The sequence below is a fragment of the Callorhinchus milii genome, unplaced genomic scaffold (assembly GCF_018977255.1).
Source record: "Callorhinchus milii isolate IMCB2004 unplaced genomic scaffold, IMCB_Cmil_1.0 Scaffold54, whole genome shotgun sequence".
NCBI lineage: Eukaryota > Metazoa > Chordata > Chondrichthyes > Chimaeriformes > Callorhinchidae > Callorhinchus > Callorhinchus milii.
Window position 1 is genome coordinate 260,038 of NW_024704795.1, and position 18,747 is coordinate 278,784.

The 18,747-nt window shown below is 49.9% G+C and overlaps 2 protein-coding genes across 3 annotated transcripts; both read left to right on the top strand.

The window, feature by feature from the left end:
- Positions 1-2,195: 2,195 nt before the first annotated feature.
- On the top strand, positions 2,196-11,285 carry zdhhc22 (zinc finger DHHC-type palmitoyltransferase 22). 2 transcript variants are annotated; one of them, XR_489111.1, is made up of 2 exons: positions 2,196-2,256; positions 6,846-6,927. XR_489111.1 is itself a non-coding variant. In XM_007910542.1 (2 exons), the coding sequence occupies exon 2, from the start codon at positions 8,014-8,016 to the stop codon at positions 8,812-8,814; it is 801 nt and encodes a 266-aa protein (XP_007908733.1). In that variant the 5' UTR covers positions 2,196-2,256; positions 7,987-8,013; the 3' UTR covers positions 8,815-11,285. The 2 variants fall into 2 exon arrangements, 1 of the variants encoding a protein (XP_007908733.1); XM_007910542.1 differs by lacking the exon at positions 6,846-6,927 and adding an exon at positions 7,987-11,285.
- A 1,721-nt stretch (positions 11,286-13,006) lies between these two features.
- Positions 13,007-18,683, top strand: eif2b2 (eukaryotic translation initiation factor 2B, subunit 2 beta). Its single transcript, NM_001292848.1, is given in 8 exon segments — positions 13,007-13,175; positions 13,946-14,066; positions 14,785-14,933; positions 15,930-16,093; positions 17,453-17,548; positions 18,000-18,137; positions 18,330-18,396; positions 18,486-18,683. Coding segments are annotated over 8 exon segments (1,050 nt in total). The 5' UTR covers positions 13,007-13,018; the 3' UTR covers positions 18,644-18,683.
- Positions 18,684-18,747: the final 64 nt, after the last annotated feature.

Genomic DNA, 18,747 nt, shown 5'->3' on the forward strand with positions numbered 1-18,747 from the left:
GCTACCCCACATGAAGGGCTGCTGTATAAATCCAAGTTGTTATTCAAAACCCTCTGTGGCGTTTCCCCACCGACCTCTATGAACACCGGCAACCCTGCTGCATCCGCTACCCAACTAACATGGGCCTGCTCCATGTCTTCCACCCCAGCCAATCCCCATCATGGCAAACTTTCCACCAATTCCCTTTCTCTGGAACTGCATCTGGGAGTTCCTCCGCCCTGCCCTCGCCCTCAGCCTCCCCTCCTTTAAAGCCTGTCTAAAGAACTACCTTTCCTACCGGTCACCTTCCTCCCACCAGCTCAGCTCCCAGTCAGCTGTCTGAAGTGATTAGAGATGTCGTCTTGATGGGAAAGTTGCTACATAACTGTAGATTGTTCTAATAGCTCCATTCACCTAATGACACTCAGAGGAGCTCTGGCTCCGTGAACAGACACTGCACATTAGCCACTCACAATCTGCCTGATTGTGACACCACAGCTCGCCCCTCATCTCCTGCATCACTGATTGTCAGCCCCACTACATAGCAGAGAGTCGCAGTAATATTCTCACATATTCAGGACAAGGTATAATTGTTCCTGAGATCCCCATTGTATTCTGTTTGGTCAGCTAACACACGCAGAACCCATCTTCAAGCTGAGTATCCCAACCAAACTGAGAGCTCCATTCTTCCCACCTGTGCAAAGAAATTCCTGGATTGGAATATAATGTATACCTGGAGGAATGCATCCTGTTTACCAAACTCCTGCGAATATTGGCACAGGTTGGCAAGAGCCAAAGCTTGGGGACCCCAGAGTGTATGTTAGGGAAACTGATGGAACCTAACGGCTAAACCCACATAACTTGGCATTGATATCGCTGTCTGGCAAGCTTTCCCGCTTCATGTCCAGGTAGAACCACTCTACCCGTGAGGGCTTTGACTTGCAGGATTAACAGGAGTTGAGTGGGAGGATTCCCTCCTCCCAGTGACTGCTCTGCTCTTCCAAGTCCTACTGATGTGCCAGGCTGGGCTGTGCTGTCATCAGCAGTGAGTGCCCTGGAATACTATGGACCCACCTGGCTCAGAAACTGAACTACAGAGACTGCCACAGAGGCTGGGCTCAATTCTGACATTCCATTATAAAAACAATGACATTGCATTTGTATAGCGCCTTTCACGTCGGGAGGACATCCCAAGGCACTGGACATTGCATAGCATTTCAGACCCGAGCTGGGGTCAGGGAGGGAGAAAGGAGGGGAGGGTGAGGGGGGTGGCTGATGGCATGGTCGAAGAGGAAGGACTTGAAGGAGGCTAAGGAGGGGGCAAGGCGGAGTGATGGGGGATGGAATTCCAGAGGTTGGGGGCAGAGTGGCTGAAGGCTCTCCTGCCAATAGTGGGGTGGGTGGGTTGGGGGACGTGGAGCAGCCGGAGCCAGCTGAGCGGAGGGAGTGGGCGGATTGGTAGGGGGTTAGGAGGTCGCAGAGGTAGGGTGGGGCGAGACCATGGAGGGCTTTGTAGGTGAGGACCAGGATCTTGAATGGATCCTCTGAAGGATAGGGAGCCAATGGAGTCGGGCGAGAGTAGGGGAGATGGAGTCATGGAGTTTGGTGCGGGAGAGGACACGGGCTGCAGAGTTCTGGATTATCTACAGTCTGTGGAGTGAGGATTTGGGAAGGCCGACAAGAGGGCGTTTGCATAGTCGAGCCTGGAGGTGATGAAGGCATGAACAAGAGTTTCAGCGGCCTGAGGGGTGAGGTAGTGGCGGAGTCAGGCGATGTTACGGAGGTGAGGGAAGGCAGAGCGGGTCAGGGCTTAGATGTGGGGAAGTGATATAAACCATGTCACTTAGGAGCCAGTTCAGCCTCGAGGTGACCCTGTACCTTCTTGTCTCATTGGTGTGAGCGTAATATGACAGTAATTGTAACACAGGGCAGTCAGTTTGTGTTGGTGCCAACTCGGGGATGTACTGCACAGGTGGAGATGAGACTTTAATCCTTCTCCATAGTGCTGCGGCTGCTCCCCCACTGAGCTCTGTACTCCAACCCATTCCCTGCTCTCTCTCTCTCTCTCTCTAAAGCCTTTCCCATTAGTCTACAAGTTTCTATCCAATCCCACTTGAAGGCAGTGACAGGGGCTGTCAGTGGAGGCGGCAGCAGTCTGTCTGTCTGTCTGTCTGTGTGAGATCTCCCCCCCCCCCCCCCCCCCCGGACTGCGGCTCAGACACGAGGAGCGGAGGCGGCGGAGAGGAGCGGAGCCGCAGTCTGTGATCCAGACACCGAGTTAAGCTCTTTATACATTTCTACTGTATGGCGTCGTGATTGGAGGCACAATCTGTGTCTGTGTCCCTCAGTGTGTGGATGGGTCTCTCTCTATGTGTGTGTGTATATCTATGCCTGTGTGTGTGTGTGTGTCTGTGTGTGTCTATGTGTGTGTGTCTGTCTGTGTGTATAGGTATGTGTGTGTGTGTCTGTGTGTGTGTGTGTGTATAGGTATGTGTGTGTGTCTCTGTGTGTGTGTGTGTGTGTATAGGTATGTGTGTGTGTGTGTCTGTGTGTGTGTGTCTCTGTGTGTGTGTCTCTGTGTGTGTGTGTGTGTATAGGTATGTGTGTGTGTGTGTGTCTGTGTGTGTGTGTCTCTGTGTGTGTGTCTCTGTGTGTATAGGTGTGTGTGTGTGTGTCACTCACTGTGTGTTGGTCTCTCGCACTGAGTGCCTCTCAGTGTATCGGGTACCTGATGCCGAGGGTCGTATTGAAAGCTCCGCATCTCCCGTAGGTGGTCCGCTCTGTGGTTCGGGCTGTGGAGCCCCCTCCCCTCCCCCCCCACAGGCTGTGACAGCGGGGCCGGGGAGTCGGGAGGCGGGGAGGCGGGTCTGGGCTGCAGTTAAAAGCAGAGCCTCTGGACCCGGTACAGGAGGCCACACCGTCACTGTGACAGTCCGGTCCGGGGATCTCACACTGACAGCCGAGCGCCTCCATCTCACAAACCTCCTGATGTGTGTGCGCGAAGGTCAGCCATAGACAGACTGACAGACAGACAGACTGACTGACAGACTGACTGACTGACTGACTGATAGACAGACCGACCGACCGACAGATAGATAGACAGACAGACAGACAGACAGACTGATAGACAGACCGACTGACTGACATGGAGCTGCACACACAACAGAGAGTAACACAGCACAAATATACCGAGAACTGACGCGAGAACATGGTTTGAGGGTAAAGCTGATCGTTGGGGCTGAAGGGCTTTGCTGTTTCAGACACAGTGTTTAGTCCTTTGGTTCCTCTGATGATCAGAGAGAGAGGGAGAGGCGGAGGTTAACGCGCAGTGATGGAGCGGATTTCACAAAGAACATCAACGCGGAGACCCCAAACCCCGGGACGGAGACCCCAATCCGTAAGGGGCGCGGCGGCGGCGGCGGCGGCTGTTGTTGTTGTTGTTGTTGAGCCATGAAGATGGCCGCTGTGCGGGGGTCCGCCACACACCGGGAGGTTGCGGTTTAAGGCTAATGTTGATGGGGTAAAGCAGAGGGTTGTGTGACAGGCGGTGGGGGGTGGGGGGGGAGAAGCTATTGGGGGGCAGACAGACCCCGTGAAACTAAGGGGGGAGAGAGGGGGAGAAATTGAGAGATATTCTTTGTTTGATTTCCAAATCATAAATAGACAAATATTGTCCAGAGAGAGAGAGAGAGAGTGCGAGAGAGAGGCTGTGTATTATATTGTCTATTTATGATGTGTTAGTGCCTCCCACATTGGTTGGTAATACCACACTGGGGAGTAGCAAAATAACGGTGAATGACTGAGCAAATCTGAATAGATGAGGGAATTGGGCTGAGAAGTGACCCACCGCTCAGTTTGGACAAACACAGAGTGATGAGACAGAGGAACAAAAAATAGTGGGAATAAAAACTTTGTTTTCAGGAGAGGTTTGGTGCAACTGATCCATGTTTACCTGATAGTGCCAATCAATTGGCTGCCGTGTTTCACCCACAAATATACACTCAATTCACCTTACAATATATTCTGTGAAGCGCCTTGAGACGTCTCGAAGACGTGATAAGGCGCTATATTAAATGCAAGGATTGTTATTACTATCCGCAATAAGCAACAATTTAGTATTTAATCATCGCCTTTCACATTGGGAGGACATCTCAAAGTCTCACAGAGTCAACTGGGAACAGCTGAAAGCTCGCTGCTGGTGATGGAACAGGTTTTCTGAAGGAAATGAAGCAGCTGTGTTTACTGAATGGTGGGAGCAGGTGGGGTAACAGCAGAGGGAGAGAGGGAGAAACCATGGGGGGACTGCAATGTGAGGACGAGAATGTTGGTTTTGATCTACTGGGAAACGGGGGGCGGGGGGTCAGAGGCTCACAGAGTTTGATGCAGCACAAGACACAGACTGCCTCATTCTGAATGTTGCCAACCTATGGAGGGAGAAGCTGGACATGATAATGTTGTGAATTTGGTCTTGGCTGCCTGAGGATGGGGAGGAAACGTGAAGCTCAGTATAAGGCTTGGGGAGTGAACTGGACTCTGAGGTTTAGCATTGTCTGTGAGATGAAGTATGAATCCATCCAGATCAATGCTATCAGTGCCTGAAATGAGAAGGGTTTAACAGAACAGCAATGCAACTAGGTATCTGAGCTCTGAGGAAACACTGGGAATGTTGGTTTCTGGAGAAGAGATTAAGGCGAGTATTGTTACTTAAATATTCAAGATCATATAGATAACCCTAATATGTTTAATGCAGTCACTGACTCTATAGCCAGGGAGCAGAGTCGAACTCAGAAGAGGGAAGGTGAACAGATAGTTCAAATGTAATTATTTGTAATTACTTGTAATTACTTACTAATAATAATAAATAATAATAATCCTTTCATTTGATATAGCACTTTTCACGTCTTCTTGACATCTCAAAGCGCTTCACAGAACACACTGCAAAGTGAATTGACTGTATATTTGTGGGCGAACGCGGCAGCCAATTGCGCACAGCAATGTCCCACTAACAGTCGTGGATTGAAAATGACCAATTTATTATTGTTTTATTTTGGAGGGATTATTATTAGTCGTGCGGAGTAAGGAAACTTGCCCAAGGTTTCGCCCTAAGGGTGTGGAATAGACTAACCAGAGCTGCAGACTATGTCAACAACTTCTCAGAGGGAATTAGATATTTGGTAAAGAAATGGATTGAGGGATATGAGAAGTGCAATGTGAGAAGTGAATTGTTGAGTTGGTCAGTGGTTAGAGCACTCGCCTCGCATGCTAGAGGACCTGGGTTCGATTTCCAGGCAGGGCGAAACATTGGGCAAGTTTTCTTACTCCACATGCTCTGTTTACTTAGCAGTAAGTAGGAACCTGGTTGTTAGTCGATTAGCGGATCGCTTTTCTGGGGATAATAATCTCTTAAAAAATAATAATTGGGTCACTCAATCCACGACTATTTGTGGGACACTATTGTGTGCAATTGGCTGCCACGTTTCACTCTCAAAATTAATTCACTTTGCAGTATATTCTGTGAAGCGCTTTGAGAAATCTCAAACACGTGATAAGGCGCTGTATCAAATGCAAGGATTATTATTATTATTAACAGGTCATAATAATGGGAGATTAAATTTAGCCAAAGCATGGATACAGAACTCTCTGGGAGACAGAAAGCAGAGAGTGGTGGTGAACGGTTTTTTTTCTGACTGGAGGGAAGTGTGCAGTGGTGTCCCACAGGGATCAGTATTGGGACCACTTAATCTATATAAATGACCTGGACTTGGGTACAGGGAGGACAATTTCCAGGTTTGGAGATGATACTAAGCGAGGAAAGTAGTAAACATGAGGAGGATAGCAGCAGACTGCAAGACGACATAGAGAGATTGAGAAAATGGACCGACACGTGGCAGATGATGTTTAATGTGGAGAAATGTGAAGTAATATATAATAATAATAATAATCCTTGCATTTGATATAGCGCTTTTCACGTCGGGAGGACGTCCCAAAGCGCTTCACAGAACACACTGTAAAGTGAATTGACTGTATATTTGTGGGCGAACGCGGCAGCCAATTGCGCACAGCAATGTCCCACAAACAGTCGTAGATTGAAAATGACCAATTTAATTATTGTTTTTTTTTTTTTGGAGGGATTATTATTAGGCGTGTGGAGTAAGGAAACTTGCCCAAGGTTTCGCCCTCTGCCTGGAATTGAACTCAGGTCTCTCACTTGCAAAGCGAGTGCTCTAACCACTGAGCTACAGGACTCCACAGAAGTGATGAATTTTGGGAGGAAGAATGAGAGGCAATATAAGCTGATGGTACAATCTTAAAGGGGGTGAAGGAACAGAGAGACCTGGGGGTTCATATAGTAAATCTTTGAAGGTGGCCGGACAGGTAGATACAGCTGTTAAAAAAGCATCCGGGATACACGGCTTTATAAATAGGGGCATAGAATACAACAGTCAGGAAGTTATGATGAACCTTTATATAAACCACTGGTTACGCCTCAGTTAGAGACTGTGTTCAGTTCTGGGCCCCACACCTTAGGAAGGATGTCAAGGCATTGGAGAGGGTGCAAAGGAGATTGACCAGAATGGTACCAGGAATGAGGGACTTCAGTTATCAGGAGAGGCTCGAGAAGCTCGGATTATTCTCCTTGGAACAGAGAAGGTTAAGAGGAGATTTAATAATAATAATAATAATCCTTGCATTTTATATAGCGCTTTTCACGTCTTCTAGATGTCCCAAAGCGCTTCACAGAATATACTGTAAAGTGTATTGACTGTATATTTGTGAGCGAACGTGGCAGCCAATTGCGCACAGCAGTGTCCCACAAACAGTCATGGATTGAAAATGACCAATTTATTATTGTTTTTTTTTAATAGAGTTTTCAGAATTTGGAGCAGATTCGATAGAGTGAAGAAGGAGAAACTATTCCCACTGATGGGTGGGTCAGTAACCCGAGGACGCCGAGTTAAAATAGTTGTTAAAAATAACAGGGGAGGTGAGGAGAAATGTTTTCATGCAGTGAGTTGTTGGGCATTGCCTGAAAGGCTGGTGGAATATGATTCCATAACAACTTTTAAGAGAGTAGATAATTATTGGGGAAAACAAGTTTGCAGGACTATGGGGAGAGAGTGGGGGGTGGGATTGATTTGGAAGCTCTTTTCAAAAAGCCGGCTTTTCAAAAAAGGCCAAATGGCCTCCTTCTGTGCTGTATTTGCCCGGCTCCGCCATTGTCTCACACCGCAGGCCGTCAAAACCCTCATACATGCTTTCAATTCCATCGAGGCTTGACTATGCAAGCTCATTGCTTATCGGCCTCCCCAACTCTCCCTCCGCAGGCTGCAGATCATCCAGAACTCTGCAGCCCTTGTCCTCTCCTGCACCAGGCTCCGTGACCCTATCACCCCCATCCTTGCCCGACTCCACTGGCTTCCCATCACACAGAGGATACAGTTCAAGATCCTGGTCCTCACTTTCAAAGCCCTCCGTGGTCTTGCTCCCCCTACCTCTCCGATCTCCTAACCCCCTACCATCTTGCTCGCTCCCTCCACAGCGGGCTCCGGCCTGCTTCAAGTCTCCGCCTCACTCACCCTACTATTGGCGGGCAGGCCTTCTGCCACTCTGCCCCCGCCATTTGGAACTCCATCCTGCAGTCCCTCTGCCTCACCCCCTCCTTTGCCCTTCAAGGCTAATCTTAAGACCCTCCTCTTCAACCGTGCTTTCGATCTCCCTGCTTCTCCACCTGCCCTACACCCTCCCCGACCCCCAGCTCAGGTCTGTAACCTTGTCTGTCCAGCGCCTTGGGACGTCCTCCCGACATGAAAGGCGCTTTACATATGTCATTTTGTTGTTGTTGTATGATTCTATGAAAGATGCACTGAGATACAGAGCTACCTCCATATCCTGCGGTGGATCCAGGCTAGACACAGAGCTGGGGACGTGCCCCACCCTGGGGTCCATGATCCAGACTGAAGGCTTTAGCTGCAATGTGCTCTGATGATTGGCATTTGCTTGTTGCAGGCGGCCTGACTGACTGACTGACTGAAGATGCTGAGACTGAGGATCCTGAATGCTGTCGCTCCCTCCTATTTCCTGGGTGTCTCTGGTACCACCATGGTGCTGCAGCTTTCCCTCTTCATTCCCACCCTGTTTGAAGCTCCTGCCTCTCAGGTGCTCTGCTCCCGCGCCGCTCACATCTGTTTCTTCCTCTACATATCTGCCAATGTGCTGGGAAACTACTTCCTGATCCTGTGGTTCCCTTCTGAGTGTTTGCAGAGCAGTATCCGGGGCTGCCCTGAAGGAGGGGAGAGACAGCCTGGCAGCCACTTCTGTAAACTCTGCAGTAAGCTCATACTGCGGCGGGATCACCACTGCTTCTTCACCGCCAACTGCATCGGCGACAGGAACATGCGCTACTTCCTGATGTTCGGGCTGTACACCTCGCTGGTCTGCCTGTACTCCCTGGTGCTGGGTGTGGCTTACCTGAGTGTCGAATACCAGCTCTCCTTCCACAACCCGCTCACCTTCCTCACTCTCCTTCCTCTCTCCTTCGTCTACTTCTTCTTTGGCACCATCCCCTCCTTCCAGCTCTTCCTGGTCCTGATGCTCTATATCTGGTTAGGGATCGGATTGACCTGCACCGGGTTCTGCTGCCAGCAGCTGTTGTTGGTCGCTCGGGGGCACACCTGGTATCAAGTGAGGAAAGGTCTTGTGGTGCGCCGCACACCCTGGGGTGCCAACCTGCATGACGTGTTCGGCAGCCACTGGCTCCTCGGCCTCTTCCTCCCTGTGCCCACCGTGGTGCAGGAGCTCACGCCCCCCAGCACGGAGAAAGGTAAAGGCAGCTGACGTGGGGAGCTGTGTGTACAGCTGGAGGGTGCAGATAGCCTGGGCCTGGCCTGGGACAGCGAGCGCTTGTCATACTCGCGATGCCAGAAGAAATGTTTTCACAGAAAATTGTTAATTGTGAAATGCTTTACCACAAATGACTATTGTAACCAATGGCGAATTGGATAAATTCTAAAATCAAAGGGTTCGGAGAAAGAGTAGGGGAATAGGATTTAGATCAGAGCTACAGTTAGCACCACAGAAATGTACAACACATAAGAAGGCCATTGTGTCTGTGCTACTCTTTGAGAGAAAATCCATTCAGTCCCATTTACCTGCCTCCTCCCCACCATATCCCTACAATTTACTGCTGTTTAGATATCTATCTTGTTCCTTCTTGAAAGCTGACATGGATCCTCGACCATCGCCCACGTAAGGGCATTCCACATCCTAACAACCCTCGGTGTGAAAAACATTCCTCAGAATCTTCCTCCTTTGCTAATATCTTAAAATGACGCCCTCTAGTCTGATCTTTTGACCGGTGGAAATAATTTATACCTATTGACAATAAAAACACAAATCATTTAAAAAATCTCTCGTCAACCAGTACAGACACAAAAGAGCAGGGAATGAAATTCCAATAGCGGAGTGAGTCCTTCAGATAGGATAACACCTCAGAGTGCTTTACAAAGACAGGATGGGATGGCAAGCATGGGGGAGCGTAGGATGGTGGAGGAGTTGACCATAGTTGCCGTTAAGGTAGGATTTTAGACAGGATTTAAAGTAATGGAGAGGGAACTAGACTGATGGGGAGAGGGAGTCCTGGAGGTTAGGGGTACAGAATCTGAATGCTTGGCTGATGAAGACGTGAGGGGGTGGGAGACACGCAGCAATGGAGGGGTCGAGCATAATAGTGGGGTTATTGAAGATCAGAGATGCGAAGATTTGCATAAGGCTGAGTACACCAGTACAGCTATGATGGGGAAAGAATAGGAGAATGAGATTAAAGTAGGCAGCTCCAATTGGGTGGCAAGACAAGAACCACCATCAACACGATGGAGAAAGAGCAGGAAAATGGGATTAGAGAGTTCCAATGGGGAGCAAGCACCAGTACAGTACTGGGGAAACAGTAGGGAAATGGGATTTGAGTAGAGAGCTCCATTGGTGAAGCAAGCACCAGTACAGACATGATGGCTGAATGGTATCCACTTATGCTGTAATCATTTTGATTCTATTTGATAAATTTAAGATTTCCATTACTCATTTTTTTTAAACATATGATCATTTTTTTCCTCCATGCATCACTCTAGATTTCTCTATACTAAAATCCAGTCACCAATACTCCACACACACATCCTCCAGTACCATTCCTAGCCAGTCTCCCTGTGTTGCTTTTAAGAAGTTAATGGAACATCAACTGATTTTGTTAGCTGTAGTGTTGCTGTAGGATTCTGAAGGTTAAACCTGTGTCTCTCATTCTGCTCTCACCATCTTCATTAAAACAGCTTTTTCATGGGCAGCATCATTTTTACAACTCAACATTTCTAAGATCTGGATCATGTTCTCTTCTATATTTGTCGTAATGAGAACAAGTGCAGTTCTGTGATCCTCTACCCAAAAGTTAAAGTCCAAGTTCCAGAATCAACTTTATTGTTCTTCTCCAAACACCTGAATATCCCTTTGAAGGTAAACGGCCCAAGACTTCTCCTAATATCCCATGCGTTGCTCCCGGGCAACTACACAAAATTAGAATAGTGTATGCCTTTCACTATCTGGTTCAAAATTTTAAAATACAACCACAGCAACTTGTTTAACTCTTTCTGAGATACTCCCACAGGCAACACATGTCTCCAGTACTTTGGCCATTCTTCAAATGAGCTTCCTTCAACTTAAGTTATTTAACCATGGAGGATGAGCCCCAATCCTGTTTTCAAACATCTACACAGGAGCACTTTAGGAAGAGGGAACACTACCTGATTTTCCCCCCTCCCCTCTTTAATCCAGGGGCCCTGACTGCTGCCCTCACTGAAACCAACACAGATGGAGAATCGAATTGTCATCCTGGTCCTTCAGTACTGCTGCAATGAGTAGTGTGTTTATTCTTCAGGGCCAGTGAGGAAGCAAAGATTTGTCACTCAAAGGGGCTGTTGGGTTGCCTGGTAAATATGTTTTATTGCCATTGCCATTCATATCAAGGCAGTTTTTGATTCCTTCTCCGGGCAGCTGATCACCATGTCCCAATATTATTGTGAAGCTTGCTGCTTTTTATAAAGCTCATTAATCAGCTCATGTTTAACTAGAAATCATCCAACTGGATCCAACTTTTGTATAAACTGCTGATAAGCCCAGTGCCACCGCAGCCTTAGAACTGAAATATATGCTTTCATTACATCGAGGTCTGACTTGCAAACTCCTTGCTCGTCGGCCTCCCAATTGCTCCCACCATAGGCTGCAGATCATCCAGAATTCTGCAGCCCGCATCCTCTCCCGCACCAGGCTCCGTGACCCTATCACCCCCATCCTCACCCGACTCCACTGGCTTCCCATCACATAGAGGATACAATTCAAGATCCTGGTCCTTCAAAGCCCTCCATGGTCCTGCTCCCCCCTACCTCTGAGACGTCCTAACCCCCTACCGTTCTGCTCCATCCCTCCGCTCAGTGGGCTCCAGCCGGCTTCATGTCCCCTGCCTCGCTCACCCCACTATTGGCGGGCGGGCCTTCCGACACTCTGCCCCCATCCTCTGGAACTCCATCCCGCAGTCCCTCCACCTTGCCCCCTCGCCTCCTTCAAGATCCATCTCAAGACTCCCCCCTTTGACCATGCTTTCGATCTCCCTGCTTTCCCACCTGTGATCCACCCTCCCCGATCCCAACCCCCAGCTTGGATCTGAAACTCTGCCTGTGCAGCACCTTGGGATGTCCTCCCGACGTGAATTACAAATGTAATTTTGTTATTGTTGTTGTTGTTGAAATGCCACTCTCAGTGCCTGTTGTCTGCAGTGCTTTCATCAAACAGAACAAATAACTGGAGGCATCTGATACCAGTCTGTACACACCCATACCACAGCCTCACACCTGAGCCACAGCCTGTACACACTGGAACTATCTGACATGTATTGCTTGTATTTCTCAGTTTATTGAGTCAAAACTGTGATGGACATCTGTATAAGACTTTTCGAAAAGTGGTTTTGTAGCTACTTTGTGTTTTGTAACCAATAATAAAATGTTAACTAAGAAGTAGTGTTCAGTTTCCTTACATTTTTTAAATTCTGTGTGTCATCAACTTAGATTTATACAGATCCTTTCACAGAAAGAACCTTCTCAAAGCAAATGGTCAATGAAGGGTGGACGCAAAGCAAGAGATCAAAAACACTTTGCTCTTTATTCCTGGGCAGGGAGGTAGGCAGAGGCTCCTTGGAACTGAACTGGCTCCAAGGTGACGTATTTGGGGTCAGAATGTTAAGTCGAACCACTCCTCTCTGGTAATCTCTTGTCCGTCTCCTGAGCCTTGAGGGTCCGCAGTAGTCCAGGACACTCACTGCTGATGGCAGCACAGCACAGGCCGTCAGGACAGGGAAGGGCCGACCTGTCACTGGCAACAGGGAATCCTCTCCTGTTGACCCGGCAGCCAATGCCAATGCCGGTAGGGTGGCCGAGCAGCGGGAAAGCTTGTCACACAGTGACAGCAATGATGTTTAAAATGTTTCTAACGTCAACGGAAAGGCAGAAAGACAAGTGATTTGGAGGAGAGTTTGTATGGGCTCTGGTGATGGGCCATCAACGGCAGAAAGGAAGAGAGTGAGAATAGAGCTCAGGGAGGAGGGCCTCGATGACTTTCATTCCCATAGCGGCGGGGAATATACAAACTAAACCCATCTCCATCACCCAGTCAGTCCTGATCTGGTCTGACTTTACCGACTGGTCTTCGTGCAAATAACTGCCCACTCTGCACACGGAAACTCTTCCCTCACCAACATGGCGCCCCCTCACTAACATGGCGCTCCTTCACTAACATGGCGCCCCCTCACCAACATGGCGCCCCCTCACTAACAAGGCGCCCCCTCACTAACATGGCGCCCCCCCACCAACATGGCGCCCCCTCACTAACATGGCGCCCCCTCACCAACATGGCGCTCCTTCACTAACATGGCGCCCCCTCACCAACATGGCGCTCCAGTGTTTCCGGTGGGGACGGTGGTGTTACCGGTCTGTTTTGGGGCGCGATGCCGTCCGCGGATAAGGAGTCCGATGTGTCGGAGCGAATCGAGGCGTTTGTGTTGGGTCTGAAACGCGGGCAACTGCGCGGCTCCGCGGAGGTGGCCAACAGCAGCGCGGGGCTTCTCCGCAAGATCGTCTCTCAGAGCAGATGGAGTAACGCAGGTACCATCCCGACCGCCAGCGGCGGAGAGGCCGAGGCTGCGCGGCCTGGCGGCGGGGGGTGGGGGGGCACTCACCCTGGGGGTGGGGGGAGGGGGCGCTGACCCTGGGGGTGGGGGGAGGGGGCGCTGACCCTGGGGGGAGGGGGTGGGGGGAGGGGGCGCTGACCCTGGGGGGAGGGGGTGGGGGGAGGGGCACTGACCCTGGGGGGAGGGGGTGGGGGGAGGTGCGCTGACCCTGGGGGGGAGGGGGTGGGGGGAGGGGGCACTGACCCTGGGGGAGGGGGTGGGGGGAGGTGCGCTGACCCTGGGGGGGAGGGGGTGGGGGAGGGGGCACTGACCCTGGGGGGGAGAAGTGGGGGGGGAGGGGGCGCTGACCCTGGGGGGAGGGGGTGGGGGGAGGGGGCGCTGACCATGGGGGGAGAGGGTGGGGGGAGGGGGCGCTGACCCTGGGGGGGAGAAGTGGGGGGGGAGGGGGCGCTGACCCTGGGGGGAGGGGGTGGGGGGAGGGGGCGCTGACCATGGGGGGGAGAGGGTGGGGGGAGGGGGCGCTGACCCTGGGGGGGAGAAGTGGGGGGGGAGGGGGCGCTGACCCTGGGGGGAGGGGGTGGGGGAGGGGCGCTGACCATGGGGGGAGAGGGTGGGGGGAGGGGGCGCTGACCCTGGGGGGAGGGGGTGGGGGGAGGGGGTGCTGACCATGGGGGGGGAAGAGGGCGCTGACCCTGGTGTGGGGGACGCTGACCTCGGTGATGACCTCAATTTCTTGTGCTTTAGGTGAATTACTGGAGCTGATCCGGAAAGAGGGTGGGAGGATGGCGGCTGCTCAGCCCTCGGAGACCACGGTGGGAAACATGGTCCGACGCGTGATGAAGATTATCCGAGAGGAATACAACCGGTTAGACAGCCCTGACCTGGGAGTGTGGACGCACAGTGTAGAGGAGCGTTACTGTGTCTCTAACCCTGACCTGGGAGTGTGGACGCACAGTGTAGAGGAGCGTTACTGTGTCTCTAACCCTGACCTGGGAGTGTGGACGCACAGTGTAGAGGAGCGTTACTGTGTCTCTAACCCTGACCTGGGAGTGTGGACACACCGTGTAGAGGAGCTTTACTGTGTCTCTAACCCTGACCTGGGAGTGTGGACACACAGTGTAGAGGAGCGTTACTGTGTCTCTAACCCTGACCTGGGAGTGTGGACGCACAGTGTAGAGGAGCGTTACTGTGTCTCTAACCCTGACCTGGGAGTGTGGACACACAGTGTAGAGGGAGCGTTACTGTGTCTCTAACCCTGACCTGGGAGTGTGGAGTGATATGGTCTTTGTAGCTAACCTGTCGCTGCATTCTGCCCCTACACCCCACAAAAATGTGTTGCAGAGATCCAAATGATTAGAAGTTCACGATCCTGGATGAGTCAGTGTGTGTGTTTGTGAGTTATTTGTGTGTGTGAATCCTGTTGTACAGAGTTAGTGAGTTAGTTATAAGTGAGGCCTACAGTCTATGAGGATTGAGACTGTGTAAAGAGCTCTATGGTCTTGTGTTTCTGCCGCTGCACCTGCTCTGGACTAGTACTGAACAGCCCACATAACTATTCACTGTTACTATTTGTTTGTGCACAGGCTGCGAGGCCGCAGTGAGGAGAGCGACCAGCAGGAGTCACTGCACCGGCTGCTGACATCAGGAGGACTGAGTGAGGATTTTAGTATGAACTTTCCACCACTCAAAACCAACGTCATTGAAGCCATTAACGAACTTCTAACTGAACTTGGTACGTGAGTGGAAACCAAGCGCCAAACGTTTATACTGTCCAGCTCCATGTTACTAAATCAATTAGTGGGCAATCGTATCTGCTTCCCTTCAGTGTTCTGTTGACCCCCATGTCATGTACATCACTGTCTTTTGACATATTGCTTGTCTCGATATCCACATCTCACAAAATTCCCTCAAATCCTCGATCACATCTTTGTTGCCTCCTGACTTGACTTCTCTAATACAATCCTCCCCAGTTCCATTGAGCTATAGCTCATTCAGTTGCCACTTGAACCAACCTGCATGCCCATCCTCCCGGTCTTCGTCAGCTTCCACTGTCTCCCAACAGATCAATTTCAAGGTCCTCACCCGCGAATAAAAAACACTTTACACCCCAAGCCCCTCCCCCCTCCTCCCCCATCTCTTTGATCTTCTTGTACCTCCTCTGTTCGCTCCTTCCACTCGGATAATCAGGGCTTGCTGCGTGTCCTCCATTGGTGAACAAGTGAATAAGTACATCGCTCACCTCTGGAACTTCCTCTCATCTATCAATGTCCCATCTCTGTCTTTAAATCCTACTTTAAAACATACCTCTCTCACACCTACGATGAGTCCCCTTGCTCAGTTATGTTGTTTACGTCAGGAATATTGGCCACTCAACCCTTTACCTCACCTTTTTTCTGTCAAATCTCCTTTATGCTTTGGTCACCTCAGAGCTCGATTCTCCCAAAGCTGAGTTTTATCCAGACCGCCTTTGTCCATGATCCATTAATTCTCTGCAGTTCCCTTCTCTTTGTCTCACTTACTCTTTTTCTGTGTTTTTGTCCACTGACCATGCCTTTGTTAACCATCCATCAATAATGCTTCCTTTTCCTGCTCTTTATCTGTGATGCTCATCCCTCATGAAAGGCACTATTGTGTGTGGGTGGGTGGGTTGGTCGGTCGGTGTGGTTGATGCTGTTGGATGATGGCAGAGCTCCACTCCCCCAGCATTCTGTTGTTTCCTGTTTTTCAGAGGGGACAACGGATAACATTGCGATGCAGGCCCTTGAGCACATCCACTCAAACGAGGTGATCATGACGTTGGGAAGGTCCTGCACAGTCGAGGCATTTCTGAAAGATGCAGCACGGAAACGCAAGTTTCATGTCATCGTCGCTGAATGTGCACCGTTCTGTCAGGTGGGTATCAGGAGTCGTCCTAATGTGGGGATTGTAAGCTGTGACCTGGACCCGCATTCAGGCACTTGGCTTTCCCAGTGTTATCCTGTACATGTCAACTTGGTAGCTTCTGGGTCAGAAAGTTGTGGTGTTGGATACTTTTGAGTCTGGTGTCCAGTGCTGGGGAGCTGTGCATTGGCAAAGGTGACACCATCACATGACATCTCAAACTTAGATGCTGTCTAAGATGCTGGAATGGGAGTGTCTCCCAGAATCCTGCCCAACAATACACCAGCTATGTTGGTTATTCACTTTATGGCTCCCTCCCTCCCCGCTTTCAAGGCACTAAAAATGCCCTTTACTGAGGTTTGGTTAATCTTTCTGCTCCCCAGCTCAGGTGGCCAACATTATGAATGCGCTTTGGTACATCTGGCGTGGAGTCCTGTAGCTCAGTGGTTAGAGCACTCGCTTTGCAAGTGAGAGACCTGAGTTCAATTCCAGGCAGAGGGCGAAACCTTGGGCAAGTTTCCTTACTCCACACAGAGCCTAATAATAATCCCTCCAAAAACAATAATTAAATTGGTCATTTTCAATCTACGACTGTTTGTGGGACATTGCTGTGCGCAATTGGCTGCCGCGTTCGCCCACAAATATACAGTCAATTCACTTTACAGTGTGTTCTGTGAAGCGCTTTGGGACGTCCTCCCGACGTGAAAAGCGCTATATCAAATGCAAGGATTATTATTATTATTATTATTATTATCTGCCTGGCATGACAGGCTGTATATAATAATAATAATCCTTGATTTAGATATAGCTCCTTATCATGTTGTTGAGATGAATCAAACCACAGAATATACTGTAAAGTGAACAGCAGTGTTTGGGGACACTGCAATTCACAGCAGAGCTGCACAGCAGTGTCCCCAAACAGTTGTGGATTGAGTGACCAAATTATTATTATTTTTTAGAAGAGATTATTACCCCTGAAAGTGATCCACCAATTGACTTAACAAATGAGTTCCTACTTACTGCTAGGTAAACAGGGTTATGTGGAGCAAGGAACCTTGCCTAAGGTTTCGCTCTGTCTGGTAATTGAACCTGGATCCTCTCACTTGTGAGGTGAGTTCCCTAACCACTGAACTACAGGACTCTGCTCCCGTAGCTCCACTCCAATACTTAAGACTTATATACAAATTGTATAAGTGTAAGTTATATTCTGTGACTTTTTCTAGGACATTTGATGTGTGTAAATTGGTTGCTTTGTTTGCCTACAAATGCAGTCACTACACTGACAATGCTTGGATCCTTTGAATTCTCCTGCCTAGTGTTGCGTGTGCCGTTACCTTAACTCTGTGTTGCACTTTCTTGATGTCTCTATAGGGGCACGAGATGGCTGTCACTCTCTCCAAGGCTGGCATTGAAACCAGTGTCATCACTGATGCTGCCATCTTTGCTGTCATGTCACGTGTTAATAAGGTGAGAAAGGGGTGGGTGAGTGTGTGCAGGTATGAAGTGGGTGTAAGGTGTATGTATGGGGGTGTATGAATTTATCAGAGTGTGGGGTGTAGGTTTAGGAATGAGTCTGTGTGTCAGTTGTGTATATGGGAGTGAGTGAATAAGTGCTCTGAGACGCTACCACACACGCTACCCCACACGATATAGATGCAAGTTGATGTTTAATAGGGATGTCTGTTTTGGGGGAATGTAGAGCATGGGGGGGGCACTGAATGGGGATGTCTGTATGGGGGGGTATCTGTATGGAGGTGGTGTCAGCATGGGGGGTGTGGGGGGTTGCCTGCATGTGGGGGTTTGACTGTAGAGGGGTGTTGTCTGTATGGGGGGGGGGTTGTCTGTATGGGGGGGGGGGGAGTGATTGGCGGTTTGTATGAGGGGGTGAATTTCTGGCACTGATATCCTCTTTCTCCAGGTGATTATTGGAACAAAGACGATCCTAGCTAACGGGGGGTTGCGAGCAGTGAATGGGGCACACACCCTGGCTCTAGCAGCCAGACACCACTCTACCCCTGTTATTGTCTGCGCCCCCATGTTCAAACTCTCCCCACAGGTAGGAACATACAACGTCACCGGTAGCTTCAGTGTCTCTTTTCTCTGCTCCCTCCATCTCTGTTCCTGGACACTTTATATCTTTGCCTCGCTCAGTCTCTCTTCACTTCACTCCCTTGCCCTATCAACTCTCCTCTCTCATTGTGATAGTGGTGTCTGTGCTGATGTTTGATTGATATATTCCTTGTTGCAGTTCCCCGACGAAGAGAACACGTTCCACAAGTTTGTGTCTCCACAGGAGGTTCTGCCATTCACAGAAGGTACTTCTGCTCACTCCTCCCCACTCACCCCAGCCAAACCCAGACTCCCGTTTCTCTAACTGTCTCTGCCTCTGTTCCCATCTCTGCAGGTGAGATTCTCTCTAAAGTGAATGTGCACGCTCCAGTCTTTGATTATGTGCCTCCAGAACTAATTACGCTATTTATCTCCAACATCGGCGGGAACGCCCCGTCCTACATCTACCGGCTGATGAGTGAGCTTTACCATCCCGACGATCATGAAATGTAACCTGTCATCGACCTGAAACAATAAACCCCCTGAAATCGCCACATTAGTGTCTCACTGTGTGGAGTTGCATGGTTTACTGTGCTTCCTGTGTGCCAGCCTAAGAC